The sequence below is a fragment of the Cydia fagiglandana genome, chromosome 4 (genome assembly GCF_963556715.1).
Source record: "Cydia fagiglandana chromosome 4, ilCydFagi1.1, whole genome shotgun sequence".
NCBI classification, from domain to species: domain Eukaryota; kingdom Metazoa; phylum Arthropoda; class Insecta; order Lepidoptera; family Tortricidae; genus Cydia; species Cydia fagiglandana.
Window position 1 is genome coordinate 8,349,503 of NC_085935.1, and position 21,000 is coordinate 8,370,502.

Here is a 21,000-nt window from a genome sequence, read left to right on the forward strand (position 1 = left end):
TTCGAGAACGGCGTTGTCCCCGTGGTCTCGGAGAAGACTGGCTCAAGTTGACATCAACATCTTCTAGCCGCGCGAGTTTTTCGAACTACCCGCACTTGGTTTTGTTTATCAGTTTGAACGTTTTGCGCACTAGGGATGTTACTAGGGATGTGTGTAGGGATGATACGCGATTAAGTCCTGTTGTACAATTTAATAATGTTAACATAAAACACTAACCTCGTCGTGGTCGCCCTGCCTTGCGTTGTGCTCAGCCAGTGTGGCCAGCCATGCGTGCCGCAAGCGCGGCGTCGCGCGGCAAGACGCTGCAAGCGCGTGCTGTAGCTCCGCTAAATGCACACTGCCCGCTCCTATATAAATAAATAATTATGGTGGTCTGTCCAAGTTAACTCTGCACAAGCTTGACAAGCGACTGAATAGGTATCAAATTCCTATGAAAATATTACTATTATAGTGGTGATGCCACTTCATCACTGCCATATCGCCATATCGGTGCTGAGTCTAGTATACTAATTGATAGTGCGTCGTCTGAATTAAACATCAGTTCCATCCTTTCCTTTTCTCGAAGCAATTCAGTGCATTTTCTACTACCCTTTAACTTCATTGAACATTTAATCCTGAATTTTCAAGAAGGCGTATCTATAATTTGACGTCTGATAAGATTTTTTTTGAGCCCAGTCACATATTCACAGAGATCTCAACGCCCCTCGCGAGGTTTCCACACAGTTTCACATATTAGGCTATAAGACATTTTGCAATTTCTGGAAGTTGACACAAATGTAGGCCTCAAACAAAGTACACTGGAGAAGCTACAGAAGACCTATATCACAGACAAGACATCCTCTAGACGGACCTTAGAGCAATTATTTCATGAAACCGATGCTGCCAAAAATACAGGGGAGCGGGGGATGAGGTGAGCGAGTCCCGTGCCGTGATTGGTCCGTTCAAAGACACTTGGGCGTCAGCGATCGAAAATGGAGTAAAACTACCGTATATTTGTGGCAGAGGGGGTAGCGCGACTATGCTCAGTCTGGAGGATGTCTTGTCTGTGGCCTATATAATCTAATTACCCGCCGCGCCTCCACTGCCGCCGACGCCAGCGAGTCTGGCCCGCGCCCCGACCACGGTGCGCACGCGGCGCATCAACTCCGCCACCTCCGTTGACAGCCCTGTGAAACCAACATTCTATATCAGTGGTTCCTAACCTGGGGGTAATTACCCCCATGGGGGGATAACTGGTATTAAGCTGACCTAATATGACAATACAACAAACGTACACGTTTTATTTTTTATTACCATTATTACCATTGGGAGGAGGGGTAAAATCAGGTTCCCTAGTTAGAAAAGGTTAGGAACCACTGTTCTATATTCTATAGTCTTACGATGCATATCCTACATCTAAGAGCAGAATTTATAGGTCACAGTGAGCAACTTTGAACTATGGGACCAACCTAGAAATAGCGATAAAATATTTTTGTATATTTTGACTGAAAAGATGTTGATGTTTTCTATGGAGGCTCTCCAACATTTTTTTGTGATTTCGGGGTTGATCACACAGTAATTCGCTACAAAAACACCTCGTATTGCCAAGATATTTTGTAGTTTTTATTAGATATCATTTTTTGTCACTCACACTTGACTTTTATATACAGGACGTAACAATAACATTGACGAATATTATCAGATTTGCCAACGTTTTATTGCTATGACATATAAATATTTAATTATCAGGGACATGCTTTGACCCTTTGAATCAAATATTATAAAACAGTTTAATGAACAATTTAAACCATGACTATAAAATGCAGAGCATAATACAAACATACCTGTGCCCTTCATCGCCTTGTCGCCGGTGGCGAAACAATTTATCACAGACAATGATTCTTGAAAACGTTTGCAGTTGAGAGCCGTCGATGTATCAAGTAGCTTAGAGACTGCTATGATGACCTACGAAATAAATAAATAATTTGAGAAGCTTATATAATAAGTTATATAAATATACCTAGGCTCACTAGACGTCGAAACAAAAAAGCGTAAGTATTAATAAATACAATTGAATTACATAATTTCAAGAGATATAAACAGAATAGAATTTCTAAGAAAATCTTGACGTACTTGTATCTCTATGAAAAGATGGCAACTGAACAATGATCTCGTAAAATTTCGGTAGCCGAGTAAAATAAGAGAAGTGCTAAAGTACCGTTAGCGCTCGGCATTGTCCCATGCACTGATCGATTTACCGCGTTTCGGTGAGGCTGAGGTCATTGGTCCAATCACAGTTGACGAGGAAAACCGAAACATGATATTGACAAATTAATCTTAATTGTTGCGAAAACTAGCTAATAGGTATATAGTAGGTATATGTCGTATATTTAGTAATGTGTGTGCCGATACATACGTCCTATATATTTATAGTTTAAGTTTATATGCAACACGTATATGCCTGGAACACTGTTATTAACAATTTTGCTTTGAAAATAACATATTTTTGTTTATATTATGATAACCTTAAAAAAACAAAAATATGTTTTTTTCAAGTGCAAAAAATATGCAGATTTATCATAGAGGTATATATAAAATTTTAGGATTATTCTTATAACTTTAATACAATTTTGGTGGTAACTACTGGGAATTATTTTTTCAGTACCAGTGGTAAAAGGTGGGAAATAAATACCCAGTAGTTACTACTGGTAACAACTTGGTGGTAACTAGTGGGAATAACGGTGTACTTTCGTTTCGGCCAAATACATTTCGCCAAATTTCACTTCCCAACAAACTTATCGCAATAGTTTCATTTCCCAAAGGAACCTTTAGCAAAGTTACACTTCGCATATAATTTATTTGGTCAAATTATCATTTGGCATGATTTTACTTTGTCAAATGTTATTAGGACAAAAACTTATTTAGCAAACGTTTTTTATTGTCTAATATTATATTCCAAAAAGATGTTTGGTCAAAATTGTCACTTAGCAAATTTGACAAATAGAAAAAAAAAATAGAAAAATAGAAAAAGTTTATTTGGTGTCAAAATAAAACTTAACCTAAAATACATCTTACTCTAATACATACTAACACCAAAATGGATGCCACTCAGCATTTGCCGATGGCTAAGATACTTAGCCATGGCGCTGGTTTTCAGGGCAACCAGAGAGAAAAACACAATAAAATAAAATTAAAGAACAAAACTAAGCTAACACATGCACAAATAGGCATCTCTATTTAAAGTACTTTTTGTTATGTTATAATAGGTACGTTAAATTCTACGTAATTTGGGTGGGTTGGGTTAGGTTTGAACTGCGATCCTCACAAAACGGAACCGCTATCAGAAAAGTGGGTTAGGTTAGGTTAGAACTGTCACCCTCACAGAATCGAAATGCTATTAGAAAAGTGGGTTAGGTTAGGTTAGAACTGCGGTCCTTACAGAAACGAAATTCTATGTACTAAAAAAAGGTCATCGAAGTGGATTAATTAATTTAATAGAATAACGAGATGTAAAAAAATTGTATGACATTTTAAACTAAAATGTGGTTTGAATATTGGTGGTTATTTACTATTTTTGGGTTACAATGATTACTTTGGTGTTATTTGCTATAATAAGCCCAATCAGATGTAACAAATTTCGTTGTCATTTTACATTAAAATGGAGTTTTAATTTTAGTAGTGATCATTTACTACATATTTTTGGCAGTAAGAATGTTTTTTTTTGACGTTACATTTTACTATGTATATGTAATGATCAGTTAAATACTAGACAAATAAAATTCTGCATCCTCCACTTTATTGGTATGTAAATTGTATGCCATGCAATATTTTGGGACATGTAAGTTATGCTTAATGATACATTTGACTAAATAATATTTGCTAAAATGAAACTTGTCCAAGTAATTATTTGCTAAACAATAACTTGCCAAAAAAGACTATTGCTAACTGAAAATTTGCGATAAGTTGTTTTGCCAAACATTTTTTTGGGAAATGATAATTTGGGAAACATAGTTTGGGATGTGATACTTTGGGAAACGATTTTGGCCCATTCGTTAGTAAACCGGGAATAACCCACATTTTAGTTAGGGACTATTCGGAGTAATTCTGGGCATTAATGCAGTTTTCTAGTAGGTACAACCCAAAGAGGCATCTAATAACAAATGACACTGTTTTTGTAGAAACCTGTGATTATCTTGCGATATGAAAATAAAGTGGGGTTCAATGAAGCAATCCTAAAACTTCTATTAGTAAATAAATAACAAGTTTGGCAGTAATAGAGATGATACTATTTCATTCTGGCCTGACCTCGTAATAACGAGTATACCTGGCGCAAGCCGTATCCACTACATCACTAATGACGCCTGCGTATAGCATGTTGCCTTATAGTAGCGGTCGGCAACCTTTTAGCAGCCAAGGGCCACATAGTAGTTAACGAAGTTGACGCGGGCCGCACTTTGTTAATATTTATGACTTTATCAGACATTGTCGTTTGTCAATATTACATATAAAATAGCCAGGGAGGCTCGCGGGCCGCAAGTGAGAGGTTCGCGGGCCGACCGCTACCTTATAACAACCTCATAACCACCAACAACAATCCTATATTTACCTGTAAGTGTACGCGGGTGAGACTGCCGCCGTCGCCGTGCTGGTAGTTGGCCCGCATGAGCAGGTACAGCGCGGCCGCTGCCTCGCGCCGCAGCCACGCCGCGCGCGCCTCGCACAACCTCACTACTGCGCTTACAACGCCCGCGCATAATGTGCTGCCACCTGTCCATACAAATAGGGCATTATACTGTATTTATTATGCATGAAATAAAGCAGCAGATAATTATTAGAAAAACACAGATCGGAGTTATTTTTAGACACTAGTTCTATTTATCAAATCGGATAGAAATATTAAAAGTAGGTGAGTTGACCGTGACGTCACGATGTAATGTTTCATATAAATTCCATATTAGCAAATCGTTTTGACAGCTCTAAAAAAGTAACTGATTTGACTAGTAGGAAAATACAAAATACCCTGTTTGAATGTAAAGTCTATTCCAATAGAACTTGCTAACTATGTAAACAAACAACGTAAATTTGTTTTACAGGGTGACCACTCTTTACTAAAACCAAAATTCCCTGACTTTTCCCGGTTTTCCAGGCGTTTTTTCAAGTTTTTCCCTGACCATAATCTTAAATGTAATAAATATAAAATATATAATTGGAATACATTTTTGAGTTTTTGCAGAATTATCTGATTGCAAATCACAATTTATCAATACAATGAAATAATGCAAAAACGGAAATAATAAGAAGTAGTATCTGAATAGCTCAGTTGGTAAGAGCGAAAGCATAGTTAGACGGAAGTCGTGGGTTCATATCCTACGTCAGGTGACGTTTTTGTACTATTTCATTGTAGTAGTAGTAGTAGTAAAATCTTTATTGTACAAAAAGACATATTAAAAATAACATACAATTAGTAAGAAGTACAAAGGCGAACTTATCCCTTTGAGGGATCTCTTCCAGTTAACCTTTGAGTAGATGAATTGATTGATTGTTTGATTTTTCATTGTATTTATAAATTGTAATTTGCTATCACAGTTCATACAATTACCCAATAATTCATTTCATTTTTGACCATTTTTGTTAAAAGCTGTACAGGAAAAACCAATTGAAAGAGTACCTCTGTCTGACTACTGAATTCATTGGATAATATAATCCAGCGAGAAATACTAAAGGGAACACTTTATACGGGCTTTAATCGTATTAATACTAGACTTCAACGTTTTGCGTGTTATGGTACAAAAGCGACGAATTGAGTAACCTAATTTTTTGAAGTCGGTTAAAAATCTTGGGTATAACTGAAACAAAACTACTAGTGTCCGACCGAAACATGTTTATTGTCGAAACCGAAAATTTTGTAGACTTGTTAAAATCGTGGAAAAAATGTCATAAAACCGCTTTTATACACAAATTAAGGGGCTGTCAACACCCAATGTCCTTGAAATTTATGTTAATACTTAAGCAGTTTATTAAGAAAAACTATTTGTTTAATAAAGCAAAATAAAAAAGAAGTTAAAATTCATTATATTTTAAAGACCGTGACCATCATTTTTAAAGTCATGATTGAACGAAATAGCCCGATAAAAAATAATAGGGAGTACTTATTACTGCAATGTTCTGCCGCCAGTGTGCAGCACTAGTGCACATACTGAACCATAAGAGTACCTGTACAGGTTCGCCGTTTGGCACACGCATACTAGAGGTCAAAATAAAATTTATGACCCGCGGTTCCTAAAAAAAATTCCCTTAGGAGGGGAGTGCCGAGTCATTGTTTTTTTTTATGGAAAAAAAATTTTTTTTTGAAACCTATCGTCACACTTCAGTACCTATTTTATGAGACTTATGGAACTGTACTGCAGATACGGTAAATATTAATCATAAAATTATATGCAATATGTAATGTATATATATCCAACGGGAAATATCTCTTTACTGCGCCTTTTCATCAATTGGTGTAGTTTCGTTTAGTTTTTCATACAAAACTATACCAGCTGATGAAAAGGCGCAGTATAAGGGTTAAAGAGGTATTCCCAGTTGGATATAAATATGCACCGTATCTGCACTACAGTTCCATTAAGTCTCGTAAAATAGATACTGAAGTAGGACTGTATCACTTAGTATTATTGAAAAATAAAATAAAAAATACTAAATGAAATTATTTTCAAAATTGCTTTATTGGGGTTAGATATTAGACCAGCGGTGGAACAAAAATGGGTTTTGATAACATTAAAGTTTTTTCTTTTTTGATATGTTATTGTAAGCATGTTAAATAATTTTCATGTAAAAAGTTAGAAAATTTTAGGTGGAGCGTTCGGCCATATTTAAATTTTCAATTTTTGCTAAATAACTATGTAAATATAAAATTAAAGTTACAAAAAACTTTAACATATTCAATAACACTTTAATTTATTCACAATATTCGGTTTTTAGAAATCTGGAACAGCTGCTTTCTGGTGAACGTAAAAACAGGAATTATTATGTAAATACAGAATTAGAGTAGCTGATATTGCAAAATTACGATATTATCTATCAACTTAGTATACATGTAAAAAGTTAGAAATGTAGACAATGTGCTTGTCTAGATATTGATTTCTCGTTAAGCAGTATAGCCAATATTGAATTAAAGTTTGTAGAGTTAATATTACACGGTCATAATAAAGATCTTACTTCTCACACAAAAGATTAGAAATATAAAATCACGGCGACACTAAATACTGATACGTAAGTATGCATTCCGAGCTTATATTAAGTTACATTTCAAACGCGCGGCGTTTGCGCGCGCCGCGCTGTGCGCCGTGGCAGGAGGCAGCGATCGACGGTCGCGGGCTAGCGGTTAGCGCGGTGCCCTTAAAAATACGCAAAGCGTTTATAAAATTATTATCAATGGTAAATAGTTATTTTACACAGTACACTAATGGAAACTTACCTTCCCTTATTTATTTCTATATGTACTAGGGATTGCCCCCGGTTTCGTTTACGTAGAATTCGTTATCGTGTTAAGTATAGAAATAATAGATACATTTGAAAATTATTTTAGGTGCATTGTCATACAGATAACTACCCTTGTTAAAGTATTCTTCAAATTCAATACACAGGTGTCATTTCAATATAATTTTGCTTAATTTGGCGCTTTTAGGTTATAAATGACTAGCGACATACATTTTATAAGAGCGATCATCTCCGATAATATTTACTTTATCATAAAATCAATTTCAAACTAACGTTATTCAATATTTATCATTTTAAAGTCAATATTACCAACCAACTGATCCAATTTACCTACGGTAACAACTCAAAATTTGCATCAAATTAAATGCCACTTTTCTTATCCGTTTCGAACAATCAAGAGGGCCTTTTACGAGCTGATGTGGTGAAAATTTTATTTAACTTTCGTCCCTTGAAACCTTCACTACGCTCAAGGTTCAACTTTACGAACCACTCGCTCCGCTCGTGGTTCAATTTTAGAATGTTTGAATTTGTGAATGTGCTTCCTGCCTCGCACAGCCAAACTGTGGAATGAACTGTCCGATACGACCTTCAAACCTTCAAAGACCCCCATCTTAAAGGTCGGCAACGTGCTTGCAACCCTTCTGGTGTTGCGGGTGTCCATGGGCGGCGGTAATCGCTAACCACCAGGTGATCCGTCTGCTCGTTTGCCTCCTATTTAATAAAAAAAATTGTTTCGCTTGTTTGGGTATCAATATTAGCACGAGCGGTTAATCAACAACTTTTCCCCTTGTAAAACAAATAAATAAGGTAGGTGAGGTGCAGGCATATGAGGCCCGGCGGGTAACAAGGCCCAGCATTCAAAAATAGCAGTTGCTCCCTATTATTCCCAATTATTCTGAATTTGTACTTGTTGCTAAGAAGGCCCACTGTCAGTACAGGTAAAAAGGTCTAGTCCCGGGCCTTATTGAACATATGAGATGAAATATTAGATTAAAATATTTTAAGATAATTTTCAATATTTTTAATCTCTTATTAATAAGGTCGATTTGAAGAAACTTCTATGAAATTATGACTTATAAATAACACTTGCACTGTGTGGGCTGTCAAAATTGCTGCAGACTTTTCTTGGTCTAACTCTAATATTTTTTCACTTGCTTTATTGACCTAAAGACGTTTTAAAGAATCAAAAAGTCTAATAACATTGAGGCACTTATACTTTTTAAAGGCAGTAAAATTGGTCGGTGGAATTTCCATGTTTGGCGGTCCTCCGCCTTCTCTTTGACAGCCCGATACGACACGACGTTGATCTTTTCCTTTATTTGATCCATGTACGCTCTCCTTGGTCTTCCCCTCTTCCTGTTTGCTTCAACTTTCCCTTCTATGATATTTTTGATAAATTCGTCGTGTCGTATCAGGTGCCCAAGCATCCTTCCTCTTCTATTGTCTATAGTTCTTAACAAACTCCCCCTCTCTCCTACTACATAGGCCACACTGAATGTTTTGCACTATTGGCCACTGGTAAACATTTAAATTATGAATTGTATATTAAAAAAAAATACAGGCTTTTGATTATGGAATGTGACAAATGTTGGCGACAAATCGATCGTCTTTTGTTTTTAATGGCTTGTCAAAGTAAGTCAGTGCGTTGAACGTGGCTTTAACGCGAAAATATTTATAGAGCTATGATTTTGTTATGATTTTAAAAGTTCGCTTACTTCGCAAGAGTGTAGTGCTTGCCTTCAAAATGCTTTTGGGATTGAAGCACCACATCTGAGCATCGTGAGGCGTTGGTATGGTGAATTTAGTAGAGACAGTATTATTCTAGGTAATGATTTTCGTGATGGTCGACCGTCCACGGCGATCATTCAAGGAAACGTGGCTACTGTGAGACGACTCATTGAAGAAAACCCACGAATCACCTATGACGAAATTTGAGGACAGTTAGGGATAGGTTCAGACAAATACAAAAGATTTTACAAGAATATTTAAAAGTCAGGAAGCCTTGTTGTCTTTGGATTCCTCACGAATTAACTTCAGTCCAAAAACAGGTACTTTTTGACTGGTGCCGAGAAATGCTGCGTAAGTATATGCAAGGAAGTTCAAATGCTGTATATAACATCGTTACAGGAGATGAAACCTGGATTTACTGCTACGATCCGGAAAAAAGGCATTAGTCCAGTCAATGGGTCTTTCGAAGGTGACAGGAGGCCCATACAAGTTCAACAAGCCAAAAGCGTTGCCAAACATTTTGATCGTCTGTTTTTTTTAAACGCGACATTTTTGTACCGTACTTTTAAATAATAAAAGAACGTTAAATACTGAGCAGTACACTACCATTTGTGTGCTCGCAGTCATTGAAAAAGACCGCGAGAGACGACCGAGAAGCCGCATCCTCCTGCGTCATAATAATGCGTCCACCGATACCGCAATAAAGGCAAAAACATTTTTTAATTACGAAAACGTGGAAAATGTCTCTTATACGGATTATAATAATCCAGACATTGCACCCTGTGACTTCTATCTATTTCCCAAAATTAAGGATTTAATTTGGGGTTTGACATTTAAGACCCGGGATAAGGCAGTTACTACGTTTCATCACCACGTCGAAAAATTGCAGTCAAGTGATTGGGCTTCATGCTTCCAAAAATGGTCCGAGCGAGTGAAGATATGTGCATAGAATGTAAAGGGAAACATTTTGAGAAGCAATAAATGTATTATTATGGTTATAAATGGTTTTATTCAAAAGTTACGCAAAACTTTCAGTATGCGTAAAACCTCTTCGTTAGTTTTCTTTTCTTTTACGATAGAATTGCGAAAAATCGATATTTTGCAACAAGTGACGAATTTTAAAACACGGTCAAAGGGAGTGTTTTAACGTGCTTATTATAGCACCGGTGTCGTAATGTAGCACCAGATGTACTGTAAAAATTATGTTAAAAGATAATACTTACTGTTACGAATAAATATTTATACTGTAAAAAAATATCCCATCAAACACATTTTCATGTAAATTTTGTTGCTAAGACGAAACCATAAGACTAGCACTGTCAAAAAGTTGTCAGATCTCTTGTCGAGCCAAGCTTCAAACTCTACAAGCCCTAACTTCACTAACTCTACACCTTAGTCAAAATATGTGGCTTGACTGTTTCGCTACCGCCACATGGGCATAAGGTGAATAATTTATTAAATTCATTATTTTTAGGGTTCCGTACCTCAAAAGGAAAAATACTGAACCCTTATAGGATCACTCGTGTGTCTGGCTGTCCGTCTGTCACAGCCTATTTGCTCCGCAACTACTGCACCAATAAGTTGAAATTTGGTATACACATGTAAGTCTATAGCCCAAGGACATACATGTAAAGTAAATAATAGAAATTCAAAAAAATATATATATATATATATATATATATATATCAAATGAAGGGGCTCATTGTAAGAATGTCAGATATATTTATTCATAATTTTAAAATAAATAGTTTAGAAGTTATTTAAGAAAATACGCAAAAAATGACCATTCCGCCCCCTTATCTCCGAATCTACTGGGTCTAAAATTATGAAAAAAATACACATATTAGCTCTTTTCCTATAGATGACAGGAAAACCTATTAGAAATGTGCAGTCAAGCGTGAGTCGGACTTAAGTACCTAGTTTTCCGATCCCTACGGGGTTTTTTAAAGACATTTTACTCACTTTTCTCTAAAAAAAATATATTGTTAAAAATTGTGTAATGTACAGAACCCTTGGAACGCGAGTGCGACTCGCATTTGGGCGGTTTTTGTATTATACTTACATACAATAGTTCTTGTAGAAACGAAACGGCCAAGCCACTCACTTTTGGTGTAGAGCTAGTAAAGTTAGAGGGCTTGTAGAGTTAGAAGCTTGGCAAGAGATCTGATAACTTTTTGACAGTGCGAGCCTTATGGTTTCGTTTGGGCAACATTTTTTATCAAAATGTTTTTGATGGGATTTCACTTCTTTTTGTAAGTTGTTTATGACAATCTTCCATCCCCTAATTTAAAGGGTTGGGGGTGATTTTATATTAAAAATCCTGAAATAAGTATCTGGGGGCATCTGTTACACAATGTACTTCTTACTGATTCCCCATATAAACCCTTCACCCCGTAAGGGTAAACTTTGGGGTTGAAATCTGCCTTCACCCCGTAAGGGTAAACTTTGAGGTTGAAATCTATTCTATATCCTTCCCCATAACAATACCTATCTACATACCAAATTTCAACTAAATCGGTTCAGTGATTATTGATTTCCCATACAAAATTAAACCCCATCTTCATCCCCTTAGGGATAAAATTTTTTTGAATTTATTTGTTGTTTGTGTACTAAAACTATCTTACATACCAAATTTCAGCTTCTTAGAGGACTTCAGGAAGTACCCGGTATTGATGATCATCAAGTGAGTGAGTCAGTGACGAATACGAAGTTTTTAGATATGAATAAAATCTAAAGTATAAGAGCTATGCAATTGATATGCTTAATAAGTCCGAGAACTTTGTTTATCTGGTATAATCCAACCCCAAGTTATGAGGGTTCCAAAAAACGACAAAGCGCTTCGAGAAAAGGTAGATAGTGCCCTTGCGCTTTTCTCGTCTTGGCGGGGGCACTGCCGTGCCCCCAGATGTTAAAGGATGAGACTACTGTAACTAATAAAGATTTATGTTTAGTTACCTACTATTTTCGCGTAAAATAGACAATTTTTATATCTTTAGTTATTAAGACCCAGAATAATTATTTTCACTTATTATAAATAAATCCTCCTGTTATGAAGTATCAAATATTGTTATTTGTATATGTATAACTCTTAAGTTAAAAACAATAAAATCTGTTATTACCTACTGTCAAAATGATTATTTTTTGCGGGATTAAGTAATACTCTGGTAGTGTTCAATAAGGCCCATAATAGGACTTTTATAAAAGGTATATTTTCCAAGAGTATCGTAATATTTTTATAACTATTTTGGTATAATGAAGAAACTTAAATAAATGAGAAACCTATTTGAGTGAGTTTTTCATACTTCATGTCCTGTTTATTAAAAAAAAACCATTTTAATTTAAGGTGAGGCATACGTATTCCGTGTGGGCCGTATAGGCATATACGGCCCACACGGAATATACAATAAGGTAAGTGAGGCCACTTACCTTATTGTATATTCAGGATGTATACCGTGTAATATTGAGCAGTTGGTTTATAATATACATATTATGATATTGACGTTGAATAGGACAGGACATGACAATAGGAACCAGAAATAGGTATAGTTGGTCAAACCAATTTGTCAGTAAATAAAAACAAAAAACTATATTCATCCTTTTCTTTTGGGTGCTAGTACTAGTGTAAGTTAAAGATAGTATGATGATTCTCCCTGTCTATGTTTGAAATGAGACAGTCCTTTGACAAACTATGTATAGTTTTATCATTTATCAAACATTACGCAGATACCACAGACTAATAGCCCCTACAATCACATTTGGCAACAAACGCATAGCTCACTACCCCGTACCTCGCTGTAATAGTGCATGGTCTAAAAGGCATTTTTCATTTTTGGCACCATACTTATATAACAAAGCACACAAAACCCTTAATATAAACAACATTAGTAATTTTCAATTAAAAAACAAAATTAAGATTTGGTTAAAATCATTAAGTTATACTGAAGCAGAAGAGCTATTACGATGCGTGTTCTAGTACATACATTCTAAAATAACCAGACACACACGCGCGTAAACACACAGAAACACACACATATTCTAAAAATCAGACACAGAATACTCACACACGCGCGCGTACACACACATCACAGTTTCATCTTTCTTTAAAATTAATTTTAATATTGTTAATATGTCATATAAAATGTCTAACATTGTAACATTACCTACGCTTGTAATTGGGAAGGAACTGGCTCTTGAGACACAGGGAAACCTACTTTGAGAGCCAGGAACCAATGTTATGTAACAACTCAAAGTTGCAATAAAGATTATTTTATTTTATTTTATTTTATAGTAAAAAATAGTTGTGAATATCTTGTAAATTTTTATTACAATATTAGTCAAGATAATGAAATATAGCTGGTCAAGCAAATCTTGTCACTAAAAAAAGGCGCGAAATTCAAATTTTCTATGGAACGATATCCCTTCGCGCCTACATTTTTAAATTTGCCGCCTCTTTCTACTGACAAGATCCGATTGACCAGCTGTAGGTATTTTTACTTAATAAGATATTTTAATTTCACGTAATGTCCGCATATAATTTATATATGTGCACGGTAAACAAACAAATGAATGATAAGAAAAGACAGACAGTGTTACTGAGCGGGAGGTGGGGCGAGGGGCGAGGTATAGGTAGGCTATGATAGGCTCTCGAGCGCCGCGCCGGCGACGGACGGACCAGCGCGGCGTATCTATGAATTTCGCGCCTTTTTAACTAGATTTTACTATTACAATGCAAGCTACACACAGAAATTTCTTACTTTCCATATATACGCTGCATATATTATTTTATAGTAATAGACTTATTTTTACAGACTCTAATTCAATATTAGATCTTATAGGACAAAAAACGCATATTAATTCTAAAGCATATATCTTATTCTTCTAGCTTTTTAGCTTGCCTATTAACTTATAAATTTAGATATGTTGTTGTGGATTTATTAAACTTTAATTCAATATCGACAAAATAATAAGCTAATTGTAGTTTGACAAAGAAGCACGTTAAAAAAATTTCTAATAATTTTACATTATAAAGCGTCATACATATTATAAACAATGGAACTTAAACATTGCACTTTAATTCAATATTAAAAAATCATTACTAAAAATATATAAATACCTAATTTATATCTAACGCTCGTTCTAACTTTTCATCATATATAGCATATATGCTTAAAAATATGTCCTATATCAGATAAGTATCACTTTTTCAACTTTAGAATTATCAAAACTATTCGTGCAAAAATCCGGTCCCACTATTGAGCTATATGAGGATATCGCTTATCATTTGTGGTATATTGTACAAAAAAAAAATCAGCCATATCGTATCTGGGTTCTGGAGAAGGCCAAACTTGGTATGTTTTGTAAATTATTTTTGTTTTAATTAAAAAAAAATGGCTGAAATGTAATGATGTGGTATATTTTTAGAATCGCATCAAAAATCTCTTTCATATGATACCACACACGATAGATTTCTGAAAAAAAAAATATTTTCTTTCCCATACAAAACTCCCCTCCTAAGGGAAATATTTTTAGGGACAGCGGGTCAAACATTTTGTTTTGACCTCTAGTATGCGTGTGCCAAACGGCTAACCTTTACATCGTTTGCGGTTTTTTTAAAGTGAACAGGTTAGCGCATTCACTGCCCCCGACGCAAATGTGCGTCCACCGTCATACAAGTTTGTTCCTAGGCCACGCCCCCTGGCAGTGAATGCGTTAGACTAATTATAGTAAGGTCGCCTCCAGAAAATCGCGAACTAAATTGACAGGTCAATGTGCACAAATGATACCAAATGTTTGGCCAGTGCTGTTCATATTTTCATAAAAGTGTAGATTATTATGTGTTCCGTACTCCACATCGGATATCTTCATTGAGAGAGTAACGCGATCGTTGACCAATGATGCCGCTAGCGTCTATGTAGTCGCTCCGCCCCACGCCGTGACGTAGTTCCGCTTCCACTTCCTGCGAACCGTTGCTCGCTCCCCGCTACTCGCCACCGCCATGACATTGTTTCGTCGACCGTCTTGACCGATGGTCCGCAAATATTTTTTGCGTATATTTTTGCAGCATGGTGCTTTAACATTTCCGATCCAAAGCTCGGTCGATTAAATAGTGAGATATGGCAGAGATCGCCACTATTAGTCTTTTGGCGGTCTCGCGATCGAAGTCATCGAACGGTGCTTTTCGATTCTACCCACTTTTTTCTTGCTAAATTAATTTTCACATTCCATGCTGCTAAAATCGTTACCGTTAACTCGCATTTTCGAGATCGAAGTAGGAAGTGCGTCAGTGGTTTTTGTTAACAAGTGGTAACAAGTCGCTCCGCATCGGAGAGGGAACGCGCGGTCATCGTGCCTGCGGCGGCGGCGGCGGCGCCCGGGTGGCGCGGCGGCGGACGGCCTGCGCGCGCCGCTGTCGGGTGCCGCGCTTCGCCGATAAGGAGGTTTGGATTGTCTCGAACCATCCGGTGAGCCAGTTTAAGATATTCTAATTTTATTGGCGTTCAGAAGTTACTTCGACACTCGCGGAGGGTTCTCAGGCAGGAGCCTGGGAGTACCTCGTGTTGTTAGTTGCGGCGCGACCGGGGCGCCCCGTCCCCCGGCGCGGGGGCGCGGGCCCGGCGCCCGCCCCCGCCCGCGCGCGCCGCGTCTTCTGCTGCCGTCCAAGGTGACTCCGAGACACCGCGACGCTGCGGGCCACGGTGGACGCCTCCAGTCCGCAGGACTCGGCGAGACGTCACACGCCCGCTCCTGTTGCTGCAGTCGCGGTGCGGACGCCTCCAGTCCGCGGGACCCCGAGAGACGTCACACGCCCGCTCCTGTTGCTGCAGTCGCGGTGCGGACGCCTCCAGTCCGCGGGACTCCGAGAGACGTCACACGCCCGCTCCTGTTGCTGCAGTCGCGGTGCGGACGCCTCCAGTCCGCGGGACTCCGAGAGGCGTCACACGCCCGCTCCTGTTGCTGCAGTCGCGGTGCGGACGCCTCCAGTCCGCGGGACTCCGAGAGACGTCACACGCCCGCTCCTGTTGCTGCAGTCACGGTGCGGACGCCTCCAGTCCGCGAGACGCCCGCTCCTATTGCTGCAGTTGCGGTGCGGACGCTTCCAGTCCAGCGGGACTCCGAGAGATCCGCGTGGCTCTGCGAGACGTCACACGCCCGCTCCTGCAGCTGCGGGCGCATCGCGGGTGGATCGCGCCAAGGTGAAGGCGGACCGCTTCTGCGTCCCGACTGCTCGAGCGGAAGGAAGGTAAGTTACGTGTAAGCAGTGGAAATGCTACGAGTACAGCGACGATCGCCGCGTTGGTTGCCGCCCGTCATGACGTCGCTGGTGACCTACGCGCCGGTGGTGGCCACCACGATGGCACCGCCGAGGGCAACAGCGTCGCCGTGATGATGCGTGCAGCTACGAGCCTAGCCATCGGCGCCTCCCGTGCCGGTAACGTCCGTCACGCGCACCGGCGCCTGTCGAGCTGGCCGCCACGACGGCGCCTCTCGCACCTGAGCCTGGCGACGGTGGCCGCCATGATGGCGCCGCCCGCTCGATGACGCCGCCTGCCCCCCGAGCTGGCCGCCACGATGGCGCCTCTCGCATTACGCATCGACGCGGCGGCGGCGACTGCCACAATGGCGCTGCCCGCCACGATGATGCCGCCCGCCACGATGGCACCACCACCTGCGCACTGGCGCCTCTCGAGCTGGCCGCCACGATGGCGCCTCTCGCCTCACAGCAGTGCCTCCCAGACCAGCCAGCCAGACGGCGACCGCCTCATGCACCGGTGCCTCCCGAGCTGGCCGCCACGATGGCGCCTCTCGCCGCACGCACCGGCGCCTCCCGAGCCGGTGGCGGCGGCCGCCACGATAGAGCCGCCCGCCTCACGCGACAACGCTTCTAGAGCGGGCCGCCACTATGGGTCCTCGCCTCACGCACCAGCGCTTCCCGAACCAGTGGCGGCCGCCATGAGCCGCCCGGCCTCAGGCACCGGTGCCCCCCCCCCCCCCCCCCCGAGCCGGCCGCCACGATGGCGCCCCTAGCTTCACGCACCGGCGCCTCCCGAGCGGCGGCGGTTGCCACAATCACGCCGATGCTGTCCACCGATGCTGCAACTACGACGATGTCGTCCCTTGCTCGCTGGGCGCCACAGTATCAGTTTTGTCCTGTCCACATGGTTCCATTGAGGTACGCAGGCGCCTATAGCTATGGTGCAGGTATAGGTATGGTATGGTACAGCACGAACAGACCGCTAAACTCTTGGTTTCGGTTAAAGAATCCTCCGGCGACGGCAGACAAGGTCGTAAAGAGCCCCGTCCTAGCGCGGCTCGACTGCCCGGAGTTGAAAGCGGTAAGATATGTCGATACTCAGAGGAAAATACGTCGTGTTCCCGGGTTTCATAAAGGTGCTGATCGACTTCGCTGTGTCGCTTCGAAATTCCTACGACTTCTCGAGGCCATGGAGTGGTCCAACCGGAGAACAGCTAGCGACAAGGCCCTGTGCGACCGCTCGAAACCGAGGTGAAAGGCATCGAAAAGGTCTGCAGACTTCACATAATTATCTCTGCTTGCTCGCGCTCTCCAGCTTAAGTTCCGTCTTACAAAGACGAACTCGTGCGAAAAGCCATAATAAACAAAATGGGACAAATAAACCCGCTGCGCCTGAACAAGCTTGAGTTTCCGGTGCTAAGAGAAAGGGGCCAGGAGGACTCCAGCAGTTTACATCTGTCTGTATTCAACTTTATCGAAACAGTTTTGTTACGCAAAGCGCCAAAATCGATTTTAGACTTGATTTCATCAGTTCGATTTCCTTAAAAGCATGCTATTAACTCGATGCCCTATACTAACTCGATATAGGGTGTCTCTTCGGATAAAGCGAATTAGACCATCACGCTCCTAGACATCACGTGGGACACGCGGCACAACACACCGATTGAAAGTTTTCTTTTTCGCGACATACAGGCCTGCCTTGCTGCAGAGTTTCTCGCAGAAATGAGACTCAATGCCTTCTGTTCAGTCTCAAATTCGCAAACTTTAGTTCATGGAGGAAGGTGAAGCCTTCGCAGTCCCCAGCAACACGGAGCTGCCGAAAGCCTCGCACCACTTTCTTCCTCATCTTATGCAAGCAGTCCGTTACAATCTCCAATATTGGTAGACAATGTACGAGGTAAGGCCCTCTCAGCGAAGAGTAACCGTTAACGGGCCGCATCTGCAGCGCTGACGACAGAAGTGTAAACATACAACCGCACCGGTACAGTATACATAAAACGACGGCGACACTACATCCCTTCCGTTACTACGGTTGTCGCAAAAACTGCTGATGCCAGCAGATCGTCTACAGGTCGCGCTGGTTGCTTGCTACTTGCCAGGTCGGTACAACCCCCGAGGGCGACGGTTTATCAAGAAGTCACTGCGCGCCCGAGTGGCAGCTGCGCCCAGCAGCCGCCGAGACTGTCTTCGCCTGACAGGCGCCTTGTTGGCCGGCCTCCGCTTTCGAGAGCCCTCGCACTGTGCCACGGTATTTCTTAACAGACTCATTGAACTGCTACCACGACCTTTGACAGCTGCCTGTGAGACTTGGCATGGATGTCTCCACCTCCCAGCCTAGTCTGTGTACTGCGACGGCGTGATAAGGAGTCTTAAAGTAGCTGTGGTAAGCTTGCAATTTACTGGCGGTCCTAGTGAACACAACGTCAGACCGCCCTCCCTTACGAGTCAACGACCTTAAGAATGAGGCGTAGCTCCTGTCAGATAGGACGCTCCAACACCGAGCTGGCGGGATCAGGAGTGACGTCCGCTACTGGCGTGACTGGCGCATGCATATAACATGCCAAGGTCTAACGCTACGTAGCGAACGAAACGCAACTGTCACTGTCTCACTAATATGGAACAACCGGATATTCCCGATTCCGGTACTGTGTTTGTATAGAAAACAGTAACGGGAGCCCCTAGATCGTCCCCTTGTCTAGGCTGCATGTACGGCCACAATGTAGAAACGGTCTTTATGGTGCATCAAAAATAAGATCAACTGCCAGGTACCTCTATCCAGTGAAGTAGCGAGCTATCTCAGACGTCTATTTCTATTATCCATGTTAGCTTTCAGAACGATATTCGTTCATAAGCCTCTCACAAGTGCTGTGTATGAACCACTATCGGACACTATGCCTTCTTCCAACGCCATTAATAGCGAGACCAGCGCCTCCCAAAGCACCAGCTTGGGACGCGAGACATCTACTTGCCCTAATTTAAATAGCCCTACAACGTTAGGTACGTTAGAAGAAGTACGATAGAATAGCTGCCGCACTTTTGCTGTTAGCATCAGGCCGCAGGGTCAATGACCTTACTCTACTACACTGTAGCCCGGGCAATTACATAGATAACTTTAACGCTATTATTTTGTGTCCGAAATTCGGCTCTAAACCAGATAACGTGTCTTACCGACTGGACTCTTAGAAGCTCCGGAATAAAGTATAGACCCAGTATAAGTAGGTAGTCTGGGTACGTCACCTTGCGAGAATTACACAAAATGTTAGGGGACACTTCGCTTATTTCTTTCAGCCACAGTCTCATCCAAGCCGGCCTCGCCTACGATTGCTTTCGATCCACGATGTACTTAAGAACTAAATTGGCTGGAAAGCTATTCACTTAGCGATATTTTCGCTTAAAATGTTAATTGGGAACATGACTCGCCGAGATTCTGCGGATCGGATGCGATTTCGAATGAGAATCCTCTTAAACCAGTTTAACGTCAGATTCGAACCTGAGATTACAGTTTCAATTCTCAATTTCCTGTAATTCACATTATAAGGAGTCACTGTGATTTCATGGGTTGCAATATGGTGTATACATATTTATTCTTTCTCTGAGTTCTATGACAGTAGGTGTAGCCCTATCGCTTGCGCGCCCGCTAACTCGCCACCAGGAGATAATAAACAGGTCTCAATGAAGATATCCGATGTGGAGTACGGAACACATAATATACAAATTTTACCTTCCAATAAAATTATTATTATGTTTCCTATCCACATCGGATATCTGAGTAATGCCTTCCTGCAGGCTTCTAGGCTACTTTTATGCCGACGGTACTTCTCCTCAACAATGACATGGCGGTGGCGAGTAGCGGGGAGCGAGCAACGGTTCGCAGGAAGTGGAAGCGGAACTACGTCACGGCGTGGGGCGGAGCGACTACATAGACGCTAGCGGCATCATTGGTCAACGATCGCGTTACTCTCTCAATGAAGATATCCGATGTGGATAGGAAACATAATAATAATTTTATTGGAAGGTAAAATTTGTATATTATATAATGTTTGCAGATGGTAAATTAATATTATTTTTATTATGTACTTATATTATGTACATACAGAGACAATTTTTATTCCCTGACCTCCATTAAATTTCCCTGACAATTCCCTGACTTTTCCATGTTTAGCGAAATTCCCTGACTTTTCCCGGTTTTCCAGAAAGTGGCCACCCTGTTTTATCACTGTTTCTCTTTGAATTTTCACACCAACTCATCAAATACCATTGAAACTAGAGATGCACCGGATATCCGGTTACTATCCGGTATCCGGCCTATCCGGCCATTATTTTACCATCCGGCCGGATACCGGATAGTGACCTGCTATCCGGCCGGATACCGGATAGTAGCATTGCTTGATTTCGGAGTAAACAAATTGGATTTAAGAAACAGACACGGTCAAAATCGTACTTGTTTATTATTTTAAAATAATTTAATCATTCCACTGACTTGCACGCGCACTCATTTCGACCCTAGAAATAAGTCCGCGCGAACGTTTACTAGGAAACAGGTG

At 40.8% G+C, this 21,000-nt stretch overlaps 1 protein-coding gene across 1 annotated transcript in view; it reads right to left on the reverse strand.

Moving 5' to 3' along the window:
• LOC134663591 (dedicator of cytokinesis protein 9) overlaps window positions 1-21,000 on the reverse strand; it is a 91,820-nt gene that overhangs the window by 27,142 nt on the left and 43,678 nt on the right. Inside the window, exons 25-28 of the mRNA XM_063519997.1 lie at window positions 4,586-4,746; window positions 1,824-1,944; window positions 1,068-1,166; window positions 217-347 (exon numbers count right to left, since the gene is read on the reverse strand). Coding sequence (XP_063376067.1) covers window positions 217-347; window positions 1,068-1,166; window positions 1,824-1,944; window positions 4,586-4,746 — 512 coding nt within the window. The remainder of the gene's footprint in view (window positions 1-216; window positions 348-1,067; window positions 1,167-1,823; window positions 1,945-4,585; window positions 4,747-21,000) is intronic.